This window comes from Acanthisitta chloris, unplaced genomic scaffold, assembly GCF_000695815.1.
Source record: "Acanthisitta chloris isolate BGI_N310 unplaced genomic scaffold, ASM69581v1 scaffold4990, whole genome shotgun sequence".
In the NCBI taxonomy this organism is placed as follows: Eukaryota; Metazoa; Chordata; class Aves; order Passeriformes; family Acanthisittidae; genus Acanthisitta; species Acanthisitta chloris.
This window is the reverse complement of record NW_008651016.1, coordinates 38,039-64,898: the sequence shown is the minus strand read 5'-3', so window position 1 is coordinate 64,898 and position 26,860 is coordinate 38,039. Positions and strand designations below refer to the sequence as shown.

General features: G+C 37.3%; 1 protein-coding gene across 1 annotated transcript in view; it reads right to left on the bottom strand.

Moving 5' to 3' along the window:
- The window catches only part of ARHGAP15 (Rho GTPase activating protein 15), a gene marked incomplete at its 5' end in the record, with an annotated part of 164,383 nt that overhangs the window by 122,709 nt on the left and 14,814 nt on the right, over nt 1-26,860 (bottom strand). Inside the window, 2 exons of the mRNA XM_009071282.1 lie at nt 7,657-7,755; nt 16,918-17,040. Of these exons, the coding sequence (XP_009069530.1) occupies nt 7,657-7,755; nt 16,918-17,040 (222 nt within the window). The remainder of the gene's footprint in view (nt 1-7,656; nt 7,756-16,917; nt 17,041-26,860) is intronic.

Below are 26,860 nucleotides of genomic sequence, written 5' to 3'. Positions count from 1 at the left end.
AAGGCATGAATTTGGCCCAGGCATTGTAAATGTTACTCTGGTGCACACTGAGTGTCTGCTTGTTGTTACTGGCACGGCTTAAAATACAAATCCCCCTCTTTTTTTTTCATAGAAATGGATACATTTCTCTGGAACAGATTAATCAATGAACCAGGTATCAGGTAACTATGACAAAGACAACAACTGGTTTAAATGCCTCCCTTTTTTATGGCTTCTTTTTTTCCTAACTAATTCAGAGGTTCTTCTTCCCAATTTTTTTAATAATTATATATTTATTCTCTTTTGTGCCTTGTCATTGCAAGGCTTTTATTCCCTTTTTGTTGGTTGTTCTTTTTTTTTTTTCGTTTTCTACTGTTGTCTCCTTTTCTCTAATTTGTCTTGTATGCCCTTCCGTGATGTTTCCTGTTGACACTTCTTGATATTTTTTCTAACTCAGAATGTGGCTTTCTAGCAGACACAGAGGCCCCAGAGTGAATACCCTTCAGAGCCAACTCTGACTTGGACCTTGCACAACACTATTAACTGGCTCTTACTCTAAGAAAGGTGGCTATAGTGGGATTGCCTGAGCCTGAAGACAGAAATGGTTGAGGAAAGCTTGCCAATATGTTTGCACTAAACTCAATCACTCTTAATTTCTACTCACAAGAAGAAGAACATAAAAATAAGAAAAAAAGTCCCAAACATTTTAAATCACAAACTTGCAAGGACTTTTCTCAGAACTTTGTTATTTTATATTGCATTCATCTGTACATTCAAGTTTATGCTCGTTGGCTACTTTAAAGTAAACATAGTTCAATGTCCTCAGAAACAGATTTCTTCAGCCCACTAGAATTCCCTTTAAAAAATGCTTTATCTGCTGAACTGCTGGATATTTGTGTATGCGTGTAATTTTTCCCCCCCTATCAGTTTGCTTTGTGTCCTTTATTTTTTAACTTTTCTTTTACATTCAGTGCATATAAAAGTTGAGAGCAGAAGCCTCCTTGGAACAAGATAGAATCATAAAAGACTTCAGGAATCTCATCACAAGCTAAACAGTACAAATTGCACATTCTTCATGGAAGTATTAGCTTTTAGTGCGTGCCTGGATCCAAGCATAATAGATTATCCCAAAGTGGGAAAGAATGAACAGTACAAAATTAGCAGAACTGGGAGCTCAGATCATTTGGTGAAGCAACATGATCTCTGTACTTTCAGGGCACTGAATTCTAAAGCCACTGGAAACAGTATGTAAAATTATATCAGAGTAAGCAAGGAACTATGTGTAGGCCTGGGAGAATCAAAAAAGATCTTGGAAAATACACTTCCAGAGGAGAATAAGTACTGAAAAATCAGTGAATGAGATTGTAGGAAACAAACTGCTATTCATGAGGAATTTCTTGCTATGAGACTAGAAATATGCTAAAAGATATGACAGAGAGAAAACACAACTGAAATACATTTCAGTGGTTTTCCAGAGGCCAAGTGTTGTTGGAGAATAATTCTGCACTCAGAGAGAAATATAAAATGGCACAGGATAGGTCAGTCTCCTGAGGTTTCCCTTCTTATCAAGGAAGCCTTGCCAGAACAAATCCCTTATGCCACCAGCTGATGGGTTTGGTCTAACCATGCTGGGAAGTAGCCAGGAACACTGTGCATTTACTGTGAGCTCCAAGATGGTGGTGAGCATACTCTGGCAGATCTACCCTGTACTTTCCTACTGCCTTCCTCAGGTCCTCAGGAATAGGAATGGATTCTTTTTGAGAACCAAATAGATTGGTCAAGCTAAATACAAGCCCGAGGAACATGTTGCTGAACACAAATCTGATAATATGGAGTCTTACAATACATCTAGGGATGAAGATAGGTGGTGGAGTTGCCATCCCTGGAGGGATTTAAAAGCTGTGTAGATGTGTCACTTGTGGACATGGTTTATCGGTGGGTTTGGTGGTGCTGGGGTGAAATGGTTGGATTTGATGATCTTTTAGAGGTCTTTTCCCACCTAAACATTTCTATAAGCTTCCAGGAGTTTTATGCAGTGGCTATTAATCCATATCTTGGCTGCACAAGTCTTGTGTCTTCTGCCATCCACTGTCCTATAATCCACTAGCTACACCATACCAAAGATCCCAGCATGGAAGTCATCAGCTTTAGGAGGTGTTTGTGATTTTCTTTTCCTTAAAAAGTCTTCTGCAGTGTTTTCTTCCATTAGAAAATGAGACAGCACTAGACTGTTTGAAAATCTCTTTTTTTTTTCCAAGCTATATAAATATATTCACAATACTTTATATTCCTAAAAACTAATTTCCTCTTTGCTTAACTCCTTGAGATAAGTGAACTCTCCTCTGTGTAAACATTCTACCAGAATACTGACTACCTTTTAAGCAATATATGATTTAGAATGTAATGAAATATCACTTTCTTTTCATTTTTTATTTTTTTTTAAATAGGTTTTAAAGTGCTTTTAGCTGCACTTTAGCTTTTAGATTAAGAGATAAAACTGATGAAAGGGACACAACCTTCTGTCACAGGGCAGCATGGCATTTGGGAGGTGAGGTAGTTTAAAATACCATTTTTATCTTCATTTCTCTCCATCGGGATGACTGTATTTCTTTACTGCATCCCATAAGGTACTTTATCTTTGCCCATAAAGGCATTTTCTTCCTGAAACACTGAATATTCTGCGGTATGAGACTGTGTGTCTGCATGTCTGCAGTGATCTTATATATAATCAAAGCACAGCTATGGACATTAAATTAACTCAAGCCAAGCTGAGTATTCGTTTTAGGTGCTTTGAGGTGCCAGACTTTGGAAACCTAGAAAAAATTGGAATTTTGGAGAGAAAGCACTTAAAAATTCTGCCAAAACCATGTCTTCTTAAAATTTTTAAGACACAGCCTCTGAGTGTCTAATGGTCCCTTCTAAAGTCTTTCTGGTCCTACCCTGGCAGATCATCCCCCAAGCCCAGAGCCCCACATTCAGTTTTTTTGACGCTGTTCTTATTTAACATGATTTGTTCACTGAGGCTCAGAGCAATGAAACCCAGTAAATAATGCATTGGACAAACAGAGAAGATAACAAAAGGAAATAGTTAAGGTACTATAATAATTTTAGGCATTCTTTTTCAGGTCACTATAATCTGCCCAAAGATAACTAATTGTTCAAAGTAAACATTCCACTCCAACCACAAAAGGAATCCATTACACAAACATATAATTCACAGTCATTTTTAGTGGGTTGTAAACAGTTTGGAATGAGCATAAAATGGGACAAAAATCAAAGTGAGCATTTAGAAATGAAAAAGTGTTTGCTACAAAAGGTCAGTCCCTTTACTTGGCAAACTATGTAGAAAAGCCTGGGAAAATGTTGAACACACAAGCAGTAAGGGAATTTTAAAGCCAACAACCTCCCTGTTTCTTTAAACAGACATCGGAACCTATAACTGGATCCTGTCAAACAAACGACAGCAAAAAAACATAACAGCTGCTAAGAAGTAAAGTTGAAAGATAAAGTTTTCTAAGCTAAGAACCTTCTCAGAAGTGGACTAAAGGTCTTTCTTAAATCTTTAAGCAAGGTTATGGATCCCAGGGTGGCTTTTAGGCATTGAATCAAATATGTAATTTTGTGTATCATTCCTGTCAGAGCATCCTGTGCTCCAAGAAAAGCAACAGAAAACAATATCTGCAGCGTCCAGTTTAGGATGGAAACGGTACCTGTAATCATCAGCTTTGCTGCCTGCAGTGTCATTTTTCAAGCCATTTAGGCTGATTTGAGAACACTAACTTGGATTTGGGAATGGAGGAAGAAAATGAAGGATGTTTCAAAAGAGAGATGAAAGTTAAATTATATTTCCCTGGAGCATTAGTACTGTATTTCTTTACAAAACCTAAACCGCACTGGATACCCTTCATGGGTTTAGGATACAGACTGCTCAGGGTGTTCATTTACTCTGCCATTAGACACACAGACAAATGATCTTCCCTGGAAAAGAGTTTAGGATCAGACTATTTTCACACGACAAAACACTACTATGAGAAGTACTGGATGGCATGTTCTTTAGGTACAATGCAGACTGATATTTTTATTTTTTTAAAGCATTCTACTCATGCTTTTCACATATTAAAAAATGCAAATAAAAGACAGCCAGGACTTTTAAAGGGTCGTGGATAGCAAAATAAATAGGCGACTCCAGAAACAACTCAAAATAATATCTGGCCTAGAAAGACCAAAAAGTCTTGCAATGGGCCCCACCCTTGGCAGGAGTGCTCAGCATGCAAGTTATAGTGCACTGGGAGGATTATCCCAGGCTTGCCTTGCTACACCACACAGCTCAGGGTTGGTGCTACCTGTCAGATGCTTTCCAGGGAGAAGAGAAAGCAGATTGAATACAGACTGAAATATGGGAATACAGATTGAAAAAGGCAGGTCAACAGATAGCTCCAGAAAAGTCTGAGCTCCATCCGAGGTAGGGGTGGATGAAGTAAAAGAAGACACAGAAAAAATCCCAAGGAATGTGCTGTTCCATGAAAAACTTTCCCTTCGAGACCCTAAGAAAGCAGAAAGTGAAGAAATGATGGAGATCTTTGAGTAGCCACTGTATTTCTTCAATCTGATTGCTGCATGCTACAGAATTATTCTCTTATCCACAGCAGGTCACTCTGCAGACATGGGAGGGTTTTCTGTTTAGGGCATTGCATGAGATACCAAGGGTAGTACACTCTTTGCCCAGACACTATTAGCTTCAATGGCGCAGGCCTGGACAGCTCAATAATCAGGACAAGAAGTTCATAAAAAATTATGAATGAATAAATAGTACAGGAAGAATGAAGAGAAAGACTGAGCTTGCTGAGAAAAAATAATTAAATGTGACCACTGCCTTGCAAGTTTCCAAGAATGGGCACATTTCTATTGCCTCTCTTTATTAAACTCCACTACCAGCCCTGCAAGATGGCTGAGAAAGTGGAGAAAGACCTTCTTCTTCCCAGTCCTACTTCTGTAACTAAAAATACCAAAAGAGGCTGAAAAAAATGGAATTCACTCTTGAACAAGTGAATCCTTGTCAGATAGATAAATATGCATTATGGTGTGAGGGTTTTTAGATCAGACCTTATAAAGCATCCCTGTCCTGAAATGGTGAAGAAGCAAACAGTAGCCTAGGGGATAAATGACCAAAATCTGATCTAAGTTGCAACAGAATAAATTCAGCATAAATATCCTTTTGATATTCATTCAAAAATAGTGTAACTAAACAGGAAATCTTGCCAATGCTTAATGACACCCTCTACATTTTTAATCTTGGGGGGAATATTACTACAGTTGCCTATTGTATGTAACCTTATCTAGACAGGAAAATGCACTAATTAATATGGCTTATTCAGATGACTGCTAGATTTTCTGTGCACAGTGCTAATGCTTAAAAAACATCAGAAAACCAAATAGAAAATCAATAGGTGAATAATTATCAAGTCCAGGAGCTGATAGCTAAGAACACAACTGTTCAGCAAAGTATGAATGCTTTGTAAGTAATATTTAGGGATAGTCTCCTAAGGTTTTTTTGTTCCTGATAATCCTTTATCCTAAGCAAAGCACGCAAGTAACATTTTTGGTACAGTTACAGTATGTAGATGATATATTTTCTAAATAGGAAAAAAAGCTTTTCTACCACAGCCAATATGCCAGCTGTACCGAGTATCTAGGCCATCTTACTAAGACTATGAAAGTAAACATACAGTTTTCATTAAATGTGCCTTTCCCATAATTGGTACATAAGTATTTCCCATGACTCTGCAGTTGAGTATCTTGGCTGGAGGCATATCTGGCCATTAAGAGGAGGACTTCAGATCTGTTGAGTCTCAGCCATGCCGGGAGACTTGGCACCTCCACATACTGCTTCCTAATACCAACCCCGGTGTAAAATGTCATCAGAAGCTTGCATAAACATTGGACTTAGCTTCACATAAATTACTGCTGTCCTGAGATAGTTTATGCCAGAACTTAGTAAAAACAACACTTTGAGTAAATAGAATGTGAGTAAATGCGTCTTAATCCAAGAAAACGATAATAGAAAAAAACCTGCATATCAAATATAAACTCATAAATATAGCGATAAAATGAAATTTTTATCTCATGCCATATGATTAGCTTTTATTTACATGTTAGACTAACCAAAAGGGGTAGACTTCTCTAAGTCACAGCAAGTTTGAAGGAAACACAGGAACAATAATGCAGTACTCAGGAGGATGATCTCCTCTGAAGAAACAATGATATGTTCAGTTTCTAATATGAATATTTTCTTGATAGTCACACAGACAGTAAACATCTAATTAGGTTTCTTGAATTTTTCTATTACAGTTCAGCAGTGCAGAGACCTCTGGCCTCACTTCTCATGGGAGTTGTCGTCAGATACCACAAAATAACTAGGAAATATCCAGTGCATCTTTTGGAGAACCTGTGCTGAGATCCTAACCAAGCAGTCCATTAAACATGTTCTGCATGGAGTGGCATTTTTGCAATCTAATCTCTGCCTTTCCTTTTCATGTTCTGAATTTCACCTCACAATTCCTCCTCTATTAATAGTCACTTCACACATTTCTCCCCTTTCTCTATCCAGACTCCAGCCTTCCTCCAAGGAAACCCAATGCTACTATCTCCCCCTACTGAACAATCTCCAGTTTGTTTTAGTCTCTGACTTCCTGCCAGTCGTTCTGGGAATAATAATATCCCAGTTCTCTCTTTGCTGTATAATTAAAGCATGAATTTTCCTAAGTTTGAAACTCCAGGGTAGTTTTATTGCACCTTTCACTATAAAACCAGGTAACAATGGTGGAAATAAAATAGCTTTTTCCTTTGTGGCTAACACTCTTAAGTATCTCTTTATTTTTCATGGGTTCTGTTGTTCTCTGGCTCCAGTCTATGGCAGTGACAATGGGTTCACCCAGCCTTATTCTGAAAATAAATTTTCTATCTTTTGCAAGATATATGTTTCCCCAGATCCCTGGAACAAGTTGTAAACTTGTAACAGATGGTGATGAAGCCTCACATTTTTATACAATACATTTTAAGATTCTGCATCTACCGCATGTACCTTCCAAAGAAAATGACCTTCAGTGAAAGAAGATACACTCTGCAGAAAGCAAGGCAGGCAATGGTGTTAAGTACATCTTTTTTGTACTATGAAAATCCTTCTTATTAATCAAAACTTTTAATGAGGATGGATAATCATTCCAATATTTTTACAATATTGTGGCTTTTAAAATAACTGTAAAAATTAGACACCTGCACTCATTAGAAAAAATAAAATAAATATGGCCACACCAGAATAACATTTCTTTTGGTTGAATACAATTCAGGACTTTGGGAAAAGTATTGGCTTTACACTCACCAGAGACTTCAGAATGAAAGTTACTGACATTTCATCGATGTTGAGCATTTGCTTACCCAGAGAAAGACTAAACCAACAACATGTCAAACAAAATGTAAGGAATAATCAGCATGAATGGGTTCTATCAGTGTCTTATCATATAAAGAAAATTAAGATACAGAATGTGATATAGTTCAGTTCATAACTATATTATAAATTGAACTGTCTGCCTACCCTGGCAATCCCAGCAGAGTTATGAGGTTAAAGTTTTGATTACTAACAGAGTAAAAAAAAAAGGTATTAAATAACAAGGTACTCACCTCTTCTTTCAACAGCTTTTATGCACAGTCTTACAAACTGGGGGACTGTAGATTTCTCGTGCTCACAAACCAAGTGCAAATGGGAGCCAAAAATTTGATCTACATTTGGAAAACAAGAGGAAAATACATTAAGGCATAGTATTGGTAGTGGGATTTTTCTCTCTTCTCAGCTTGCCTATTAATTTAAAACTCAGATATTGAAGATGGACGGACAAAGTTGGAAGCAAATCCTGTTTGAGTCATAGTGGTCATTAACTTGTGCCACAGAACCAAATCCCTCAACATCTGCTGCTCATAGTACTTGGGTACTTCCCTCTGGATTCACATTTCAATTGCCACTTACACCTTGACCTTGACCTTTCTAAGATTTAGAGGTCTCTAGGGTTTGCTTGGACCTGTCATAAAAAAAAGTGAAGGCCATTCTAGAGCTGCAGCTCTCTGACTTGTAGAACACAAAATCCTACATGGTATCAACTGTTGGTCCAACCTTGAAACTCTTCTTGTTGGGTGGCCTGTGTCTTCTATGCATATGGAAGTTTCACTCTTGCCAGGGAGTACTGCAGTAGTGCAAGCACTTCATTACTCTTCTTGTTGGGTGGCCTGTGTCTTCCATGCATATGGAAGTTTCCCTCTTGCCAGGGAATACTGCAGTAGTGCAAGGACTTCATTGCTTTGCATCATTAGGACTTAGTACAATTTGATGTAATCTTTCTAAAAAAATTGTAATCAGCAAATTGCATACTTAAAAAAATTGAAGGCCCAAGATGCCTTTTTATGAGGATTAAATCTTACACCAAGTTCAAGTTATGATTAGTGTTACTTCCTTCATGATTAACCATTTCACTAGATACTGACACCTTTTAGTTTTTGGTAGTTTTAAAGTTTTGATCAGCTTTGAATGTTGTTCTTAAAACATATTTGTGTAAGTAGGTTCAACCCTTCAGATTACTAATTAGCTCCCTCCACCTCATTTCCACTCTGTATGTTTGAGAAATTATGAAAAGAGCAATCAGTAATGGGCACATTGTCAGCTTGAATCAGAATGAATCAAACAGATGAGAGGAACTACTCAATAGGAGCCAGTTAAATGCTGAAACAATAGGAGTGTACTGTCATCATTTATCCGAAGAGACAGTCTCCATATAGCATTTCAACAGAGCACTACAGTTTGCAAATTGGCGTAGAGGCTTTGAAAATTATTGTACAGATAGTTGAAAGGTGCTAGCACAGACCTGGACTCTGCACAGCAAACCCAGCAGCAGGTCCTGCTGCCCTCAACATCTCTCATGGCACTGGATTAATCACAGAATGACAGAATCAGTTAGACTAGAAGGGAACACATTAGGTCATCTGGTCCCTTCACTTTACACCATAACCAGTTGGAATGCTTCTTCCCCCAAGCAGCACAAATTTTCCTTACTAACAGGCAAAACTCCCAGGTTTTTATTTTCTGCTTTGCAAGGAGCTTCGCTTTCCTCTCTTTAATCACCACAATTTTTTACTCAGCTTAGATTTCAAACCCAAATCAATTGCCTTTTCTTGCCTAATAGGCCAGGGTAGGGAACACGACGAGGGAAACAAGGTAGGGTGCAGGGGATGGTTTGAACCTCTCAATATGGATCAGGGAAGTTTATTCCAGCATCTCCCAATGTGTGTGATCTGCATTCTGGGAGAGTACACCAAAGCCTGAATTTAAGTTAGTCGGAGTTTCGGCTGCAGAAGGGATGGAGGACTGGGTTCACAGAACTACTCTGAGGAAGGTTGTGTGCATGTGTGGCGTTAAGCATTAGCGAACAGTCTGTTACATGTTTTGGGGTTATGTTTCTGACAAAGCACAGTCTGGTTACATTTTCTTCATAAAACATTTATAGCTGCCTTCAGTGGTAATTATACATACAGAGATTTATGATTAAAATGTACTAGCACTTCCTCTTTTGACATCTTAATTGTGTTTTTTTTAAATTTTAGCAGAGACCTGTCAAATTCTTTGCATAATACGGAGTGGTCTCCAATGTAAATTATGCTAAAAAGGAAGTAAAAAAAAATGTATCTTATTTGGTGGACAAAGACACTTGTAAACAATTTCAGAAGCAAAACAGGCAAAGAGCTGCACTGTGTTTAGATGGCAACACATGAAGAACTGAAACAAAATTAATGCATGGCTGTTCAGCAGTTTCTCTTCTCTCTTATAGCCACTTTATAACAACTTCCAGGATTGTTTTGCAGTTCTTCTTGCAATCCACAATATTTGGTATTCCTGGAAGGAAGTTTTGAAAAGACTAAAACCAGTTTTGCAATGCTCACCTATGCCATGACTTCTTTTCTGGGTGCAGATTGTACATATTCAGCAAAATATTTAACCTCAATTTATATACCTTTCACTGTATGGACATAGTCACAGTCTGTATCCTGAAGCTAAGCTTTAAATCACCTCTTCTTTAGAAAACAGGCACTCAGGATTTTTGTATTGGATCAAAGGGCAACAAATTGGTATTAAGAGCTGCTGGGCATCAAAAGGGACTATGGTAAAACAATGACAACTGCTTTGGAGGTTTTTTCTTCCTTCTAGAAATTCATGAGTATTTATAAGTACATGATCCCATGAGTCATCCAAGTATTCTCAATTCTGGATACTTCTGAACCACAGATTCCATGAGTCTCTCTAGTCAATTGATTTTTTGCTGGATCTGTTTCTGTACATAAACACAGGAATGGCAGTAGTTACACTGCCATATTTACACTTGTAGAGGTCACAGGGATAGTCGAGAAAAACTCAGTTAAGATTTGTTTGCGCAGTATTTTGAAACAAGGAATTGTAGGAATAGCAAATTGTTAACTTTTGTAAGCTAGATTTATGTGTAATTAAGACTAAAATATTATTTTCTAGTTCTTTTATAGGGATATATATATATATTTTAAAACTAGTTAAAGGGAAAATTATCCAAGACATTTTTTCTGTTCCCAAAGGGATAAGGAAAGCAAAAAAGCCTTTGTTTGATTTATTTGTGATAAGACCCTCCAAAACTTCATTTTTTATGACTTGAAAAAAAAAGAGATGTACACAACAGTCCTAACCTCCTGTTATGACAGTTTATGCTTCCTATCCAGCTTATTTAACTCAAATGCCTGGGAAATAGACACAATTACCACCTTATGGAATGCTACTTAACTTTAAATGCTCCCCTCTGAATAGAAATCCACTTTATCTTCTCAGACTTATTCCAGTTTCTCAGGAATTATTTCCTCTATAGGCTCCTGAAATGCTCTTGTTTCATCATTTAAAAATTTAAACTAACAATTGGTCAGAAATATCTTTTATTAGAACAAAGGCAATTCCCATGCAGTAGATTCTGTTCACAAGAGCTCGTACAAAGGAGCTGCATACTATGCCCATATACAGCTTTAATCATTCACTCTTTCAGCTGTTATCAATTTAAAACCAATGAAACTCCCACACTGAGTCCATTTGAGCAGTCAATTTTAATATCTTGGGGCATCTGTAGTTATTCTGAATTGGCTGCAAAAGCAGAACTAACAAGTTAAGCTCTAACCATAAGTCTACATCAGGCTGGTAAACCATACATCAAACACCGACAGTTAGTCAATACTGTAGTATGAAAAACCAACAAGCATTTTTAAGAAGAGCAATATATTCATAATGTGTTTGGGGTATGGTTTACATTACATATCCCTGCTATCTGCACATTAAAAATTTGGTTGGAGATGGTGGGGTGTGTGACAGCTTTGCACATGGATATAAAACGAGACACCAGAAGAGGAGGGAATGGACATTCACAAGTTGTATAATATAAAATGATGATTACAGCTGCAATGAATTGCTCGTTCTGGGGAGCCTCAAGTTTTTCCTGAGCCTGACAGAGCTGGGGTTTTTTTTGTTTTGTTTTTTTTTGAGTAGCTCTTGCAGGCTGCAGCAAAGCCACTAATCCTGAGCTGCAGAAATCTGGACTATGGGAGACAATACTTCTGGAAAAGAAACAATTAAAACAAAATCACTAAAGCCACATCCTCACTGAGAATGTCATTGTTTAACTGTTTTGGGTGTACATGGATGAGATGTGGCCACACTTGGAAGGAACTCATACTTTAGTGTTTTTTATTAAAAAAAGAAGGGAAGGACATGGCTAATATTCCCATTTCTCAGGGAGAAGCTTAAATTCTGACATGAAAGGAGGTGGTATAATGGTACAATGCCCAAGTTTGTAGAAATGTGTATTATATCTATGTAATCTACTGCCTTCCAGGAACAGAATTAACTCTGCTACATCTGGATTTGAGCTGCTGGACTAACAGAGCTTTGTATCAACATCCAAGTTGTTTGTTTTCTTTGTATCTGTTTAAATGTTGGGAAGGAAAAGGGGGAAAGAGGATGAAAAAAACAAAACGAGGAGAATGTATGGAGAGAGGGACAGGACAGTAGGCACCACAGCAGTGAACTTTTTGGACAGGGGAGTGATGTGTTTGGGGCCATATTCTGAAAGGTGACTTCTAGCTGCTCAATCTGTAGAGTCAGACACATTAAATCAGACATTAAAGTGATGCTGAACCCAGACTGAGGCTCCAAATAATGCCACGATGCTTTTACAATAAGTGGGGCAGGTCCTCAGCTGACTGAAGTCAGTGAGGTTGTCAATGGAGCTCCCCTGATTTATGCAAGCTGGGAATCTTGCCAGTCCTTTTAACTCAGAGATTTACTATATATCGTTGATCTGCGGTGGTCATCAATTTAAAAAAAATTACATTTGTGAACAGTTACTATTAAGTGGCATATGAGCTGCCAGATTTGTTTCACATTCTCAGAAAAAGGGAAAATAGTACTACAGACACAGGTCTCTTAAGAAATTCTGGTGTTTTACTGGGGACAAGAGCTCGTTTGAATGCCAAGAGAATGTGTCTGTTGTACTACTCAAAACAAGTCTCTAAAAATGAGATATTTTCAAATGATCTGAATCATTTCTGAGCATCATGTCAAAGGGAAAAATCATTTTGTCCAGTGTTTGGCCATCCACAGGGTTTTTGAAAAGTACTTCCAAATGTCCATGTCAAACAAAGAAAGAAATACCCTTGTGACCCATTGTCCCTACAAGTCAAAGGAAACATTTCCTAACTTCTCCTAAATTATGATGGGCACCAGATCGCTTGCAAAATTCCTTCATAACCCAAAAGAATTACAGAACACACAAAAGGTAGGTCTTAATCTGCTCATTTGGACTTCTCGTGAGCATTTCACTCATTACATTGAACTATTCCAAGGTCCAGTGAGACATATGATAGAATAAAGACATTTTCCTTTGCCTGGAAATGAAATGGTTGGTGATCTCTGTGCTGCGATCTGCACAACCACCAACATATGCTGAGCCCTGTTCTATAGGCTATCAAGCCAAATCACAGCTAGTTCCTTTCACTAGCAATTGAGTGGCTTTTATTTTCATCTTGAAACAGTTGTAACCATTCCAATTTTTATGCTGTTTTGGGTTTTGCCTTAACTTAGCTTATGAAATAAATTCAATGAAGTTCCTTCGGTGTCTAGCCTTTGGGAAAAAAAGATCCACCCTAAAAAAAAAAAACCCTAAATAAATTTCTTGCCAGCTGCATAGCTTCATTTTCCTCATTTCCCACAGTGTCATTTATGTTAAGTTGTTGCTCATGCTTTTTTTACCATTTACTGAAAGTGTATTTTGTGATAGTCTATTACCAACACAACCACCCCAACTTTAAAATCACAGTTTCACAGGAGGTTTTTCTTTTTTGTTGTTGTTGTTGTTGCACTAGAAAGGCTCAAAAATGAAGAAGTTAGCAGGCCAATATCAAGTTGAAGGTTGGCAATTCATTTTAGGGAATATTAAATCATGACAAAGCTCAAACATAAAGATCAAAGTTCAATTATAGACTATAAAGTCGTTTTAAAAGAGAAGATTTATATATTATTTTTCTAGCATATTAGTGCAGATTCTGTAAATTCTGAGAATATTTCAATCCCGAGGAACCAAGGACCCCTGCCCTAGCATATAAATTTGAACAGTTATTCTCAAAATAACACTGTTAAAATGGCAGATAGGGAACATGCCTCTTATTTACTACTTCTAGGTTGTGTGTGTGTGTATATAAGAACAAAAATGTGCATAGAGACACACACACACACATAATGCAAAGACCCTGTATTACACATCATCTCAAAAATGATTCAAAATGCTTCTAGACCAAAAATATTTTGTGTAAGCATGAGTGAGATGGAACAAGGACTGATGATCTTCATTAGAGATCTCGCTGAAGCATGAAAAGCCCCAGTCACCAGCCCATCACAATGAATGGAGCCAAAGTGCTGTTCCCATTCTGGCTTCTCTTACACAGAGGACTAGAAAGCAAATGGGACAGCAACAGCAAAAATAACTTTTTGCCATGTAAAGTGTCAGCACATCTTCATTTTCAGATCAACATGCAACTCACATTTACCCATTGGTCTGCTGCATTCCCTTGTCTGATTGCTATCCTCACTATTAATGTTTGTTAACTCCCTACTTTATCTACTACATGGATATTCGCTACATTCTACATAAGTAAAGTTTGGTTAAGAGTTAAATGACAATCACATAATTTCTAGATTTTCTGATAGCAGTGTTGGCAGAACAAAGTACCCCAGGAGATCAAACTGCTATTTAATTTTGAAGCCTGTATTCCCAAATTTGGTTAATGTGGAGAAATGTGTTGAGACTTCTGGCCAAGTGTGTACGCATCAGCGACTAACAGAGCACGGAACTTTGTTTAAGTGAACTTACCACCTTAAAATATATTTACTCATGACCATAATTTATGTGTTAAATTTATTGGAGTTTCGGTTCCAATGTGACATACAATGTAAAAAATCAATATAGATTTGAGAGCTTTATAGTGCCCCTGGCAAATATGAATAGCACTTGATGAAAAGTGAAGGTTTTCACAGCACCTACAGTGCCACTGCTTTGGAGTAATTAGCACCACACGCTCCACAGATATTTATATCAATTCTTCACCAGCACACAGAACAGCTCTTTGTCAAGAATTTGGGACTGAGATGTCCTGCAAGGCTTTAGACACACTTTTATTACGAGCCCCTATTTTAAGGGATTTACAATTCTGACAGAAGTATTTCCCTATGGGATAAAAGTTCGTAGGCATGTTCTCAGAGCTAGAGGAATTTTTTCTTGTAAAAATTGGTTAACATTTTTTTCCCTTAAGAAACGAGCAAATAAATAGTTCTGAGACGTTTCTGCAACCATTTAAGTCACCTTTAGAAAAATAAATACATGCATCTTGTAATGCAAAATTTGGCGAGCTCTTCATTTGTAGTCTGGGTGGTTGCATTTTGTGATTTAAAAATATTCTAATGTGAGCCTAGAAATTAACATTTAAAAGTGGCCTCTGCATAAGCACTGCAACTGCATTTTCATAACATTTTAACAGATTAAGGGATAAACTCTGGTGAAGACAATGAAGGAACCTTATCAAATGAGCATTTCACATAGACTTACCGTAGATTGGAATTAAGCCGTGCTAACGAATCCTGCCTCATTTGCATGGCCAAAACCTAATCCTAATGAAACTTCATGGTAGATAACTAACATGTTTTCTTCATGGTAACATTAGTTTGGTAATCAAACTGTGCTGGGTACTGACTCTGAATCACTGTGTCACAAATCACACATCTCTGTTATCCATGGAAGAGTATTCCAGGTAGAACCAAGCTATGTTTATGAATTAAAAGCTTAATGCAACTGTAGCCAAACCCAAATTCATCTGGCTTTCCTAGAGAGATATATTAGAGGATGGATTTGAGTTATGCTAATGAATCTGGATTTGTTAGCAGGGATCACATCTGATCCCTATGTAACACTGCAGGAGATTCATCAGCCACACTTTATTAAACTAAAAAAAAACCCCAACCCTTAAATCCAGAAATCAAAAGACTATAAATTACTCCTCTATTTCTGTAATAACTGAAACAAACTAACATGATGCATTCAAATCCCACTCTCACCTCACAAAGTACTTTAAAGAGGCAAAACTCTCCAGTGTGTTGAAATCAGATACGAATGTGTTAAGGACTGATCCTGAAAGTTTGGTGTCTGAGTGTGCACACCTCACACACACATAGAGATGTATAAATGACATGTTTTTAATATTTCTGTGGCAGTTAGAAGCAGAACCCCATCACTAAGGCTCATCATGGTTTCATATAATGAAGATTTCCTTACAGTAAACAACACTGTACTGAGCATCTCTGCATGTATCTAAAACATAAGAACTTAATTCATCAAATCTTCTTCTCTCCAGACATGGGCCCAGCTGGTGTTTAACTCTTGTGGCTGCTACAGCTTTAGCTGGCTGGGGTCAATCTCTTGGCTCAGGACAGACAAGTTTAATACACACTAGCAACACCCCTTGCCATTTTTGACACACCACTGGAAAACTCACAGTCTGGAGATTGACAGGGGTTGTTGGCAAAATGCCTCTCTCTAGTCAATTTGCATGTGCAGTTGTGGGTTTCACACATAATAATTTGGGACTGTGTAAATTTTTCAAGCATTATTCCAGACAATATTTGAAAACACGGCTCTGCTTGAATATTAGTGGTCAAAATGCTACTGCCTTCAACTCTCAGCTTCTTAGCAAAACACTTCTTGGATAAACTAACAAACGCATTTTATCAAAGAAACAATTTTTTAAGGATATGTGAAAGTGATGGCTGACCAACTTAGCAAGAAATTGGAATAAGACAGGAAAAAATCACAGCATTTCTTATTTGCTGACATGTATTTTAAATTGTTTAAAATGGACCGTGTTGGTGAGTTAGAAAAATAATGAGAGAAGGCAGCAGAAAGTATTCCAACAAATTAGTCAGCACAGCATCTGAAGTTCCTATTTCAGGTTCTAAAACACGAAAGTGTCTCAACATTCTTTTCTTAAAAAGAAATGGAGTTGTGCAGCAAGCTGATTTTTAATTCACCTGGTGTTAAGTGGAAGGGCTTCTACCACTTGTACACATAAGCAAAAAAGTTGAAGCAGCAGTAAGATATCACAGAAACAGATGTAACCACACATTGATTATTTTCGTTATAGTTCAGCAGTGCAAGTTTCATGAGATACTGCAACAAAACCATATCTAAGCAGAGTTTGTCCAATGCATTTATTCATCTGAGAGTCAAATATTCCTTTGTGAATGCTTCCATTTTTAGGCCAAAAAAAAGTACAAAAGACTGAACACACCTTTAATGAGTCCCTTTTCTTGCAATGATTTCAAGGAGGGTCTTCGGGAAATGAACTTCTTTAATCTGCTTTTAACTCGGTTTCTGTCATTTGTGTCAGAGGTACTGTAGTTCAGTCTGAAAACTAAAAGAAATCACAAGAAAAAGCTTCAGTGAAATGATATCTTTAAATTAATAATACTTTGCTCAAATATCCTTAGAAAATATTGGCCATAACCACCCTAGTGAAACCAAATTCATGCGGTAGGTCAGCAGCCTTAGAAAATATTGGCCATAACCACCCTTGTGAAATCAAATTCATGCGGTAGGTCAGCAGTGTGGCTGGTTGGACACTACAAACCATCTGATGAATACTTTTGTGAATAAACACAATGAGTTCAGTCTGCTGGTTATGCACAGAACTCGATTATTTATTGCCCATAAGTATTTGGATGGCAACCAGTTTACTCATGAAATGCTCACGAATCCCCCAAGTTTCACATGGATGATTTTTCAGCTAAAACTCCATATTCCAAGTGTGCTATGCACTATTAGCTGTGTACTACTTGTTATGAGAAAGGATGGATAGTTACACCACTACTGAAGGACTGGATTCTCTTGCCAAGATGGATTAAGCGTTATATATATATTTAATGCAGTTATAGAAAACATGGCTATGTGCCATGAAATGTGTGCGAGATGCATTAATTTATGGAAAGAAAAGTATTCCCGTCCTAATGATTATATTTTATTATATTTAGGCATTTACCAAATGGAGAAACGTTTTGAGCTCAATTTATTCCTGCTCTGTGTCAAAAAGACATAGAACCCAGCTGCAGAAAATCCCCTGCAGGAAGTTTCAAAGGCAAAAATTTAACTTTTTCTCTGCTGAGGTACTTACAGAGCACCGTGATAGATATCAAAATAGGCAGTATTAGCAGGGAGGAAAAGCTCAGCATGCTCTAGAAGAAACAGCAATGCCATGGGAAGACCTTTCAAAGTCTTCCCTGAACAAGCAGGTTTCATAAATATTTCTGTTAAATCACCTGAGCCCAACAACCCTTGAATAACCTTCATTTAGTGTCCCGAGCTTTCTCACCCTGCTCTTTCCCCCAAATGCTGAGCAGGCTAATGGGGCAGCCAGAGTTGTGCAGCCTCCCTTGTTGATGGCCTTCAGCTGACAGAGGGGTGGTGTCTACTTTCTGAGGGAAGAGAAGCTTTCCAGCTTCTCTTTTAAATCAATCAGTCAATCAATCAATCAACCAATCCATCCACCAAAACACAATATTCCCTACAAGGTGAAATCCCAGAAGCTGGCACATCATCCTTTTAACAGAATTTCTAGTCTCCTGGATGATTTAGCTGCAGTTACAGAGATGCTTCCTAATCTTCTCATCCAGACTGAATCTCCTCTATAATGCAGCAATCTCCATATAGAGGATCCAAGCAAAGAGAGAGCTAAATTAAACTGATGATCAATATTACCAGTCTATTTTTCCATCGAGGCGTTTTGCATTACTTATAAACAGAACCAGAAGGTTTAAAGGTGCACAATTAGGAAACAATGGAAAGCGAAAATAACTGGTTAAGCAAGAGCAGCAACCCTGGAATATTGTGGTTTACATTACAAATCTGATTTTAACAGCCAAACTTATAAAATGGTTTACGCTTTGCTGTTGTCAAGGGAGAAAAACTTGCCAAATTGTTCATTTTAAGTAAATAGAACATAGCCAATTAAGGAAAGCAATATTTAAACACATGCCTACAATGATCAGAGCATAGTTTGCTTCTGATTTCACTACTGATTTTAACAGAAGAGTGCTCCATTTTCCCACAGCACTAAAATGACCCCACACATACTTCCACAAACTAGTAATCACACAGGACAAATAAAAGGACACTTTACTGGAAAATACATGGCTTGGTACAATAATCCATCACTTATGAAAACTAGAATTCACATTTTTTAATGGTAGCATTCTTGGAGCGATGTATCATAGAATATAAAGATTAGCATTCAATTGATGGTTAGTGCTTTTTTAACATTATAGCGGAGGACTTTTTGTTCAAAATTGAGCAATCCTTGGCAGGGACAAGCTAAAATTCCAAGTCACTTGGCTGAGCTATAAAAAGAACAACAAATGGATGTTTCTAATTCTGCATCTTAATGGTACTTTGAAACAGTGAAGTGAATTGTATTTAGTTTGGGGTCTCTTTTGTTGCTCAGGGTCATTCTGTCCATAGAAATTCATACTTAGATTGGCTTTTTCCTTCTTTATAGTGAAGTTTCCCCAAATGATTTGAATAACACAGGAGTGAAAATATCTCTTAAGTTACTACAGATTCTGGCCTCTTTTCCCATTCTATGGAACTCTGAAGCATTTTATACCCACTTGAACAACTTTCTTAGATCTGAGTCTACACCAGATTTTTTAAGATGTTCCAACTGAAGTGCACGTGGTCATAATGGGAAGGGTAGGACAGCAGGGTGAAGATCCCTCTCTTTAGAAAGATGCATTAACCCAGCTGAAAGTTTCAGACCTGAAACAGCAATTATGGTGTTAAAACTACATCTAGAGGTAGGAAGAATTATTGTCATGGATACCCTTGTATGATCTATGTTGAGCTGTATAGCACATAGTCAATAACAACAGCAAAGCCAATTTTGCATTAATTTCTTTTTTTTTTTCTCTTAAACACATGTGAGTCACCAGAGAGAAATTCCAAGCCTCCCAGAAATTCAAGAGTTTAGATAGCATGTTCCAAAACCAAGATTGGCCAGAAATATTCTTGTTGGGATCTCACTTCTTCCTCTTGCCAAATCATTCTCGCGATATCCCCACATTAAAATGACTTTGCTATTATATTTGGCAATACAAAGAAGACTGAATGTTACTTTCAATAGAAAATATTTTTTTAAAAAAGGAAAAAAGTAGTTATCAAACTCAGAAACCTGACCTGTCTTTTATTGGCCTATATAAATCCTCTGAACACTTATACAAATCTAGCCTTAATGTTCCTAATGATATATAAATAACAGAAGTATCATATAAAAGAATGAAAGGAAGCATGCACAAGAGATTTTTACACAAGAAAGAAGGCAAGAATTAATGTAAGACCTCCAAATGACACAGTTCTACAGAAATAATCTGCTCAGAGTCAATGAATATTTTGAGATGTACAGATGAAGAGCTGCTTGTTATCATTCAATGAAACAAACTGTATATATGATGCAATGACAGTTAACATACTATAATTATCAGGATTAAGCAGTGGCTAATATAGCTGCAAGGTGAAGTACAACCGTTTTTTCTCCAGGGTTTTGGCATGGGCACAACATAAAGAACCTAGAAGGGCTCTAATCTCTTCAGGACAAGGATCAAAGTGTTTATCAGATTACTTTCTGTGAGTTTAGTCATGTACCTAGGCAGTATATTTCTAGTAGACTGGTTTTATTTCTGGGTGTGAAATTTTGGGAAGAGCCTGAATGATTCAGAGAGTAAAAAGTTTTAATATGTCCTAAACAGCTCCATATTTTTGGGTCAAGATTTTATAACTCCATAGCACATGATCTTGCATTCCTTCCAATGGCTTTTATTTCACTCTTAATTTACAAAACATTTATACATAACCCCAAGGGTTTACCTATGATTAATTCCTGCCAGGTACAGTATATCTGAACGCTTCCAACATGTTGAAAGCATTGGTTTTTGAAGAACTATCCATTAATGACTTTCTGAACTGTGACAATGGATATTGACAGTGCTTGTCAGACTAAAGCACTATTGATTGCCTCACATCATGTGTATTGCAAAACCAATTTCTTCCAAGTACCTCTTCCTAACTGAAATACATTATTATGATGCCTATCTGTTTATTATAACACCCAAAATTATTGTGTGTAATTCATTTAGCTAGAAAGGGCTCACAGAATGAAGAACAGCAGTGAGAAATGGGTAAGGCACTAAGAGATTAAAATAGCTTTACATTTGTACCTTCTCTTCCATTCTCATAGAATCAACCAGGTTGAAAAAGACCTCCAAGATCATCAAGTCCAACCCTACCATGGTTACTAGACCATGACACTAAGTGCCACATCCAGTCTCATCTTGGAAACCTCCAGGGATGGTGAATCCACCACCTCCCTGGGCAGCACATTCCAAAGCCTGATCACTCTCTCCATAAAAAATCTCTTCCTAATATCCAACCTAAACCTCCCCTGGCACAGCTTGAGTCAGTGCCCTCATTAGCCTTGATCTCCAGGAAAAAAACAACCCACAAATGGTCTGGACCATGCCAAATTTTTTAGTATTCATGAGGACTTTTGGGAAGTTTGTAGAAATGGAGATGACTTGTAGTGCACTAATAACACCCAGAAATTTAGATTTAAAAATTATTTCCAAAATACTATTAAAAGTGACAAGTTTGACCATTTAAAATACAGAACACACTGTTAAAAACATCTTAAAGCACATATGAACAGATCTGTGTGCTTAATTGTCATTTCTGAAGTCTTAAACTAATCATTTTCTTTAGAGCTTTACGGACTCTGATCCAGAGTCCTCACAGCAGCATCATATCAAAGCTCAGGTGGCAAAAGGGGAGGTAGGAGTAGGGCTCTATTACTTTGGAGAACGAAGGTACCAGTCTAACAGCAGTGCTATCATGTATGTGTGAAAATATTAATTAAAAGGAATGAATTAGTAAATTAATTTCAAATAATGGAAATACTTAATTGCTGAGTGTCTCATCTTTCTTAAGAGATATATCTAAACGTGCAGAGGTGTATGACTATGCCTACACTCCATGAGACACTGTAATTTAAGAGTATACAATGACTCATGAATTTAAGTTGTATTGGATATCATTGGGCCTCAGAATTCACCATTTCTTCAGGCTTTTTTTGCCCTGCAGCTGGTATGAAACTCCTGTAAGTCCTTTAAGGAAGGAGCAGCATACATTATTGCCTGTATAAATGGGCAGGTTTTCAACCAGCCCCAAAATTTGGAGAGTGACAAAACCAAGTCCTGCTTCCTTCCTTTTCTTTGTGATGCTCTGAAATGGAGTCAATAGGGCCTGCACACTAAGGATGAAGAGTTCACTTCACCTACTTTATTGAGCTGAAGACTTTTGCAAGCCATTATATTTTGTCCTTTAGCAAAATTCCTGGGCAGATCTCTGAGTTATCCCCACACTATAATTAATTGCTGTATCTTTTATTTTGGGAGTAAAGAAAGAAGCAGGTACATAGTCTGCTTAAAGGCACTATAAAAATGATTGGTGGGAAAAATGCAGGAATCTGACTTTACCCCTAATTATTTTGTTTATAATAAGCTTCAAAATTGCAGATTTTATAACTACAGAGCAGAGACCTAAAATGGGTAACATCAGGTGACAGAATGAATATCACCTTCCACGAGATGCTCAGAAGATTTTGCTTGATTTGGCACCAACAGACCTGAAATAATTGAGGTTTATGGTGCAATAATAGATATTTGCCACGACTATAGCTGCATTTACAGATGTTTATGAAGTAAGCTCAGAAATAAACAATAGGAAAAAGAAAACAGTGATTATATAGCACAAATAATTTCTCTGTAATATGACAGCCTAACAACTTAAGTGCTCAGTAGTGTCATTACACTTTGTGAAATTTGTGTGCATTAGCAGTAAAGATTCAATAAAATGACTATATAATTCACATTTTGCATCATGCTTTTATGCATATAAAATTTTTAAAAAAATTTGTCCCCCTCTAATAATAAATGGAAATAAATGAATAGTGTGTTAAATATCACTACACATTCACATTGTAAGACAAAACTGGTACTCCCCACACAGCCTTTCTTTGTGATATTTGTACCATAAATATTTAGAAATAGAAAGCAATAGTTCTGTGTATGTACTGGATTTCTAAAGGAAGATCATACCAAACCATCCTGGTATCTTTTTTTAATAAAATAAATGGGTATTTCAGAACAGGAAAATGCAAGAGACCAAATCTATCTGGACTTCAGTTGTGCATTTGATTTGATGCCAAATAGGAAATGATTAGTTAAACTAGAGAAGATATAGAGGATTAAAACAATAACTATGAAGTGACTAAATAAGGTATTAAAATGAGCTTTGTTGAAAGGAGAACTGCTGTACTGAAGGGAAGTTACCAGTGCAAGTCCTGAAATGTTTTTGGAACTGATCATTGTATTTTCATTAATGACTTCAGCAGAAAAAGTAGAAGCACTCAGAAAATTGCATGCTGACTCAAGGCTGGGAAGCATCATCAGTTGAGACAAGAATTTGGGATATCGGGCAAAAATGTAGTGAATTTGAGACTGGAAACTGGAGTAACCAGATTAGAACTCCTACTACCCAATGCATGGTGAGAGAAGGAATAGAATAACAGAATAGCTAAAGTCGGAAAAGCTCTCTAAGATCATCAAGTCCAACCATTCCCCCAACACCACCAAGGCCACCACTAACCCATGTCCCTAAGTGCCACATCTACACAGCTTTTGAACATTTCCAGGGATGGTGACCCAACTCTGCACAGCCTGTTCCAATGCCTGACCAACAAATCCAAAATATTTAATTTGAAATAATGCAAAATGATTCTCTCTTATGAGTGTACAAGCTTGGACACTAATGTGAGAGGTGGAAAGCCATGCCAGAAGAGGTGCAGGCAGCAACTGTGAAAAGCACCAGGAGAATGGGACTGCTGAGCCTTCAGAAGCAGACAGGGAGCTTGGATAGCTAGAAAATGGCTGAGAAAAGCTGTGATTGTTCTCTACAAATTTGCTGCTGGGGGTAGGAAAAGGAGCAGGAGAGAAGAGGACAGCAGGGAGGGAGAAGAGCTGTTTAAACTGAAGAACAATGTTGGCACGAGAATAGATGAGTATAAACTGGCCATAATATAAAGTTCTAAAACACCCTTTCAAAGAAGTCATGGGGGCAAATAAAACTAAAAGAATTTAAGATGAAACTTAATAAATTTATGAAAGAGGACACAGAACACAGTACCTTGTGACAGGAGGGTCTGAACTAGATCACCCAGGACATGCCAAGCCTTTCTTAACACAATTTTTTGGGGTATTGTCACAATATTAGAAACACTATTATACACACTTAACTTGACTATAAAAACCACAATGCCAGAAATCAATGAGTTCATTTTATTCATACAGTATGACCAGTTTATGTTCATCTAATGTAAAACATGTGGCACTTGGATGAAATCTCCTGCAGTACACAAAGTCAGACTATTCAGGCTCTAGGAAGAGAGAGTACAGTGTGCTTGGGAAGTGGAAACTGGTCTCTCCAAGCTCGTGTCAGAGATTAGGACTCTTGACACAATATCTTTGCAGAAATATTCCCAGGAAAATAATAACTTGGATGGTCTAACTCACAGGAATTGAAGGGTGGTCCTTGCCCATCACTACCTGGATGACTCAGTGTTGGCAGCCATGTAGTTGTATCCCACTAGTCTAAAACATGATAGTTACTGAGCAAAAAACCCCTGCAATATTTCAATTCATTACTTTTGAATTCGACAGATATCTATATAATATTATTTAAGCAGATTTCCCAAAAGAAATAAAAAAAAAGAAGATATATAATAAGAGATTGAGGAAGACAGGACAAGGTACTGAAGATTATTTCCAGATGGAGTCGAACAAATAATGCACAACAATTAATGCATTCAGGGGGTTTTTAGAATATGGGACTCTGTTTTCTTTCTTGTGTTGTGGAATATATGTCAATAGCTTTCAAGTCTTTAAACTTGCCTCCTGAGTTAATCTAAAAAAACCCACATTTTCAACCCTTTGCAAATACGAATTGTCATCACACTAAATTGCTCAGGCAAAAGTACAAGGAAATGATATGGTTCCTTTTTCTAGAAGGTGTGCCAGATAGATTGCTAAGCCAAAAGAAAACCCTGCTGAGGGACTGGGTGCTGTCAGCCATGTGGGAGCTTTTACCTTCAAAGCCTGTACCTAATTCTGCCTTATACTTTGGGAAACTGATTATCTGTAGAGAACAAGGGAGACTTGACATTGCTGTGTGCAGATCAGCCTTGTGACGAGTCATACAAATGTTTCATATATTTAAATTTAGACATAATAACTTGGATAACTTGTTGAGCCTCTTATTCAGATCCAGTTTATGGGACCTTTCCAGAGAGAATATCAAACCAAAGGATTTTCTTTTCATTGAAAGTGTTATCGATTATAGTTTGTACTCCTAAATATTAAAAGTAAATTATTTCAAAATTTCATCATATTTCCATTGCACTCAGTCTCCCACTATATTCATAACCCTATATTTTATGACCCATGATGAACTTCTAGTGCTTCTTATACAATAAAGGACAAAATTAATTCATAACGACTATGTTATGAAACCAACATGTTAAAATTGTTTATTTCCAATGAGAAACAGTAGTGACATTCAGCTCTATATTTGCTGGTTCAAACCACAAGTTCCAGCATATTTTTCTCTTTTAAACAACAAGTTTAATACTTTCCAGTGAATGTAGATGTGGTAGTTTATGAAGCAGAAATGCACACCCATTATCTTTAAGGAGTCAAAAAATATCTAGGCAGAGATCTGAAATCCATTTGCTGTACTCTGTTTATATGTTGAATACACTTTATTAAATTATCTCTACCTCAATTATATCATTAGAGTAAGCATAACTGTACAAAAGATCACCCATGAGCTCATTTTTAAAAAAAGATCAAGTAGTCAGATTTCTGAATTATTTTTACTTCTTACCTCAAGTGGAAGTTCTGGTAAGAATATCCAACATCTCTATTCATACAAATATAAACCTTAGGCAAAGTCACCTTTACTGCCATCGACTTCATTTTAATTTTTTCTGCAGAAATTATTTCCATTTGCTAAAAGAGAACTGATCTTCAAACTTTTGAGCAGTTACAGCTCTTTGCTCAGGTAGTGTCAAGAGTCCCACTGTGAGGACACTGGAAAGACTTCCACTAAATGTGCTTTAGGATCTGCATAAAACAAACATAAGCCTACAAAGCACAGCAAACCCAGGTTATAGCTTTTTTGTGAGCCTACCCTATGAGGCTGTGAGTGGAGAAGGTGCCTTGTGAGATGTGCTGTTGTTTATCCTCTTTCTTGGACTGAGATTGCAGAATTACAGGAGAAAAAGAAAAGTCCAAATGAGCTGCTGGCATATTTAGCCACATATTATGTTAGAATATTCCATGCTTCAATTTGACTGCTCACCTGAAAGCCCTAATTCCAGTTGTTTTAAGGAAGGGATGAGATTTTTCAGCATCAATTTATCAGAAGTTTCTCTTCTAATAAAGGTCAGGTGATGCAGTTCAGTTGTAGAATACATTGCACTCTCTCTTCCTTGTGTTACTGCGTGTATCCTTGGCCAAAATGATTTGGGAACAACACGTTTGACTTGCTACAGTACCCACACAATCTCCTTACAATTTGATAGTTCTTTCCATCACACAAGCAACACAAGGGCAAGATCTGGGTCAGTATCATTAAGATAAGAGTCTGATGAGGACACAAAGATGTGGTCAGCTGAAGGCAGGAGCAACTGTGTCCCCAGGAATGTTCATGCCCTACAGTGCCAGTAGCTGGGAACCCTAGTCCCCCTGTGTAGGGGCTCAGAGAGGAACAACCTCCAGAGACACTGCAGGGCATGCAGCAACATTTAGTACTTCATCCAGCCTCCAGAACAGCTGCACTGGAACAAGCTGCTTGAGCAGGCAAATAATTACTAATTATCCTGATATTTTCCTGAAATAAAATCAGGCCAGTCATCACAACTCTGAGACACCTCAATTAGCTACATGTGGGGTTTGCATAGGTGCACTGACTCTCTGTTTGACCAGCAATGGTGAAAATTCAGACAAAATGTTAAAAAGACCCAATAGAAGACTGTTTTAGCTTTAAAATTAATGTTCCAGCTGACAAACTGCACA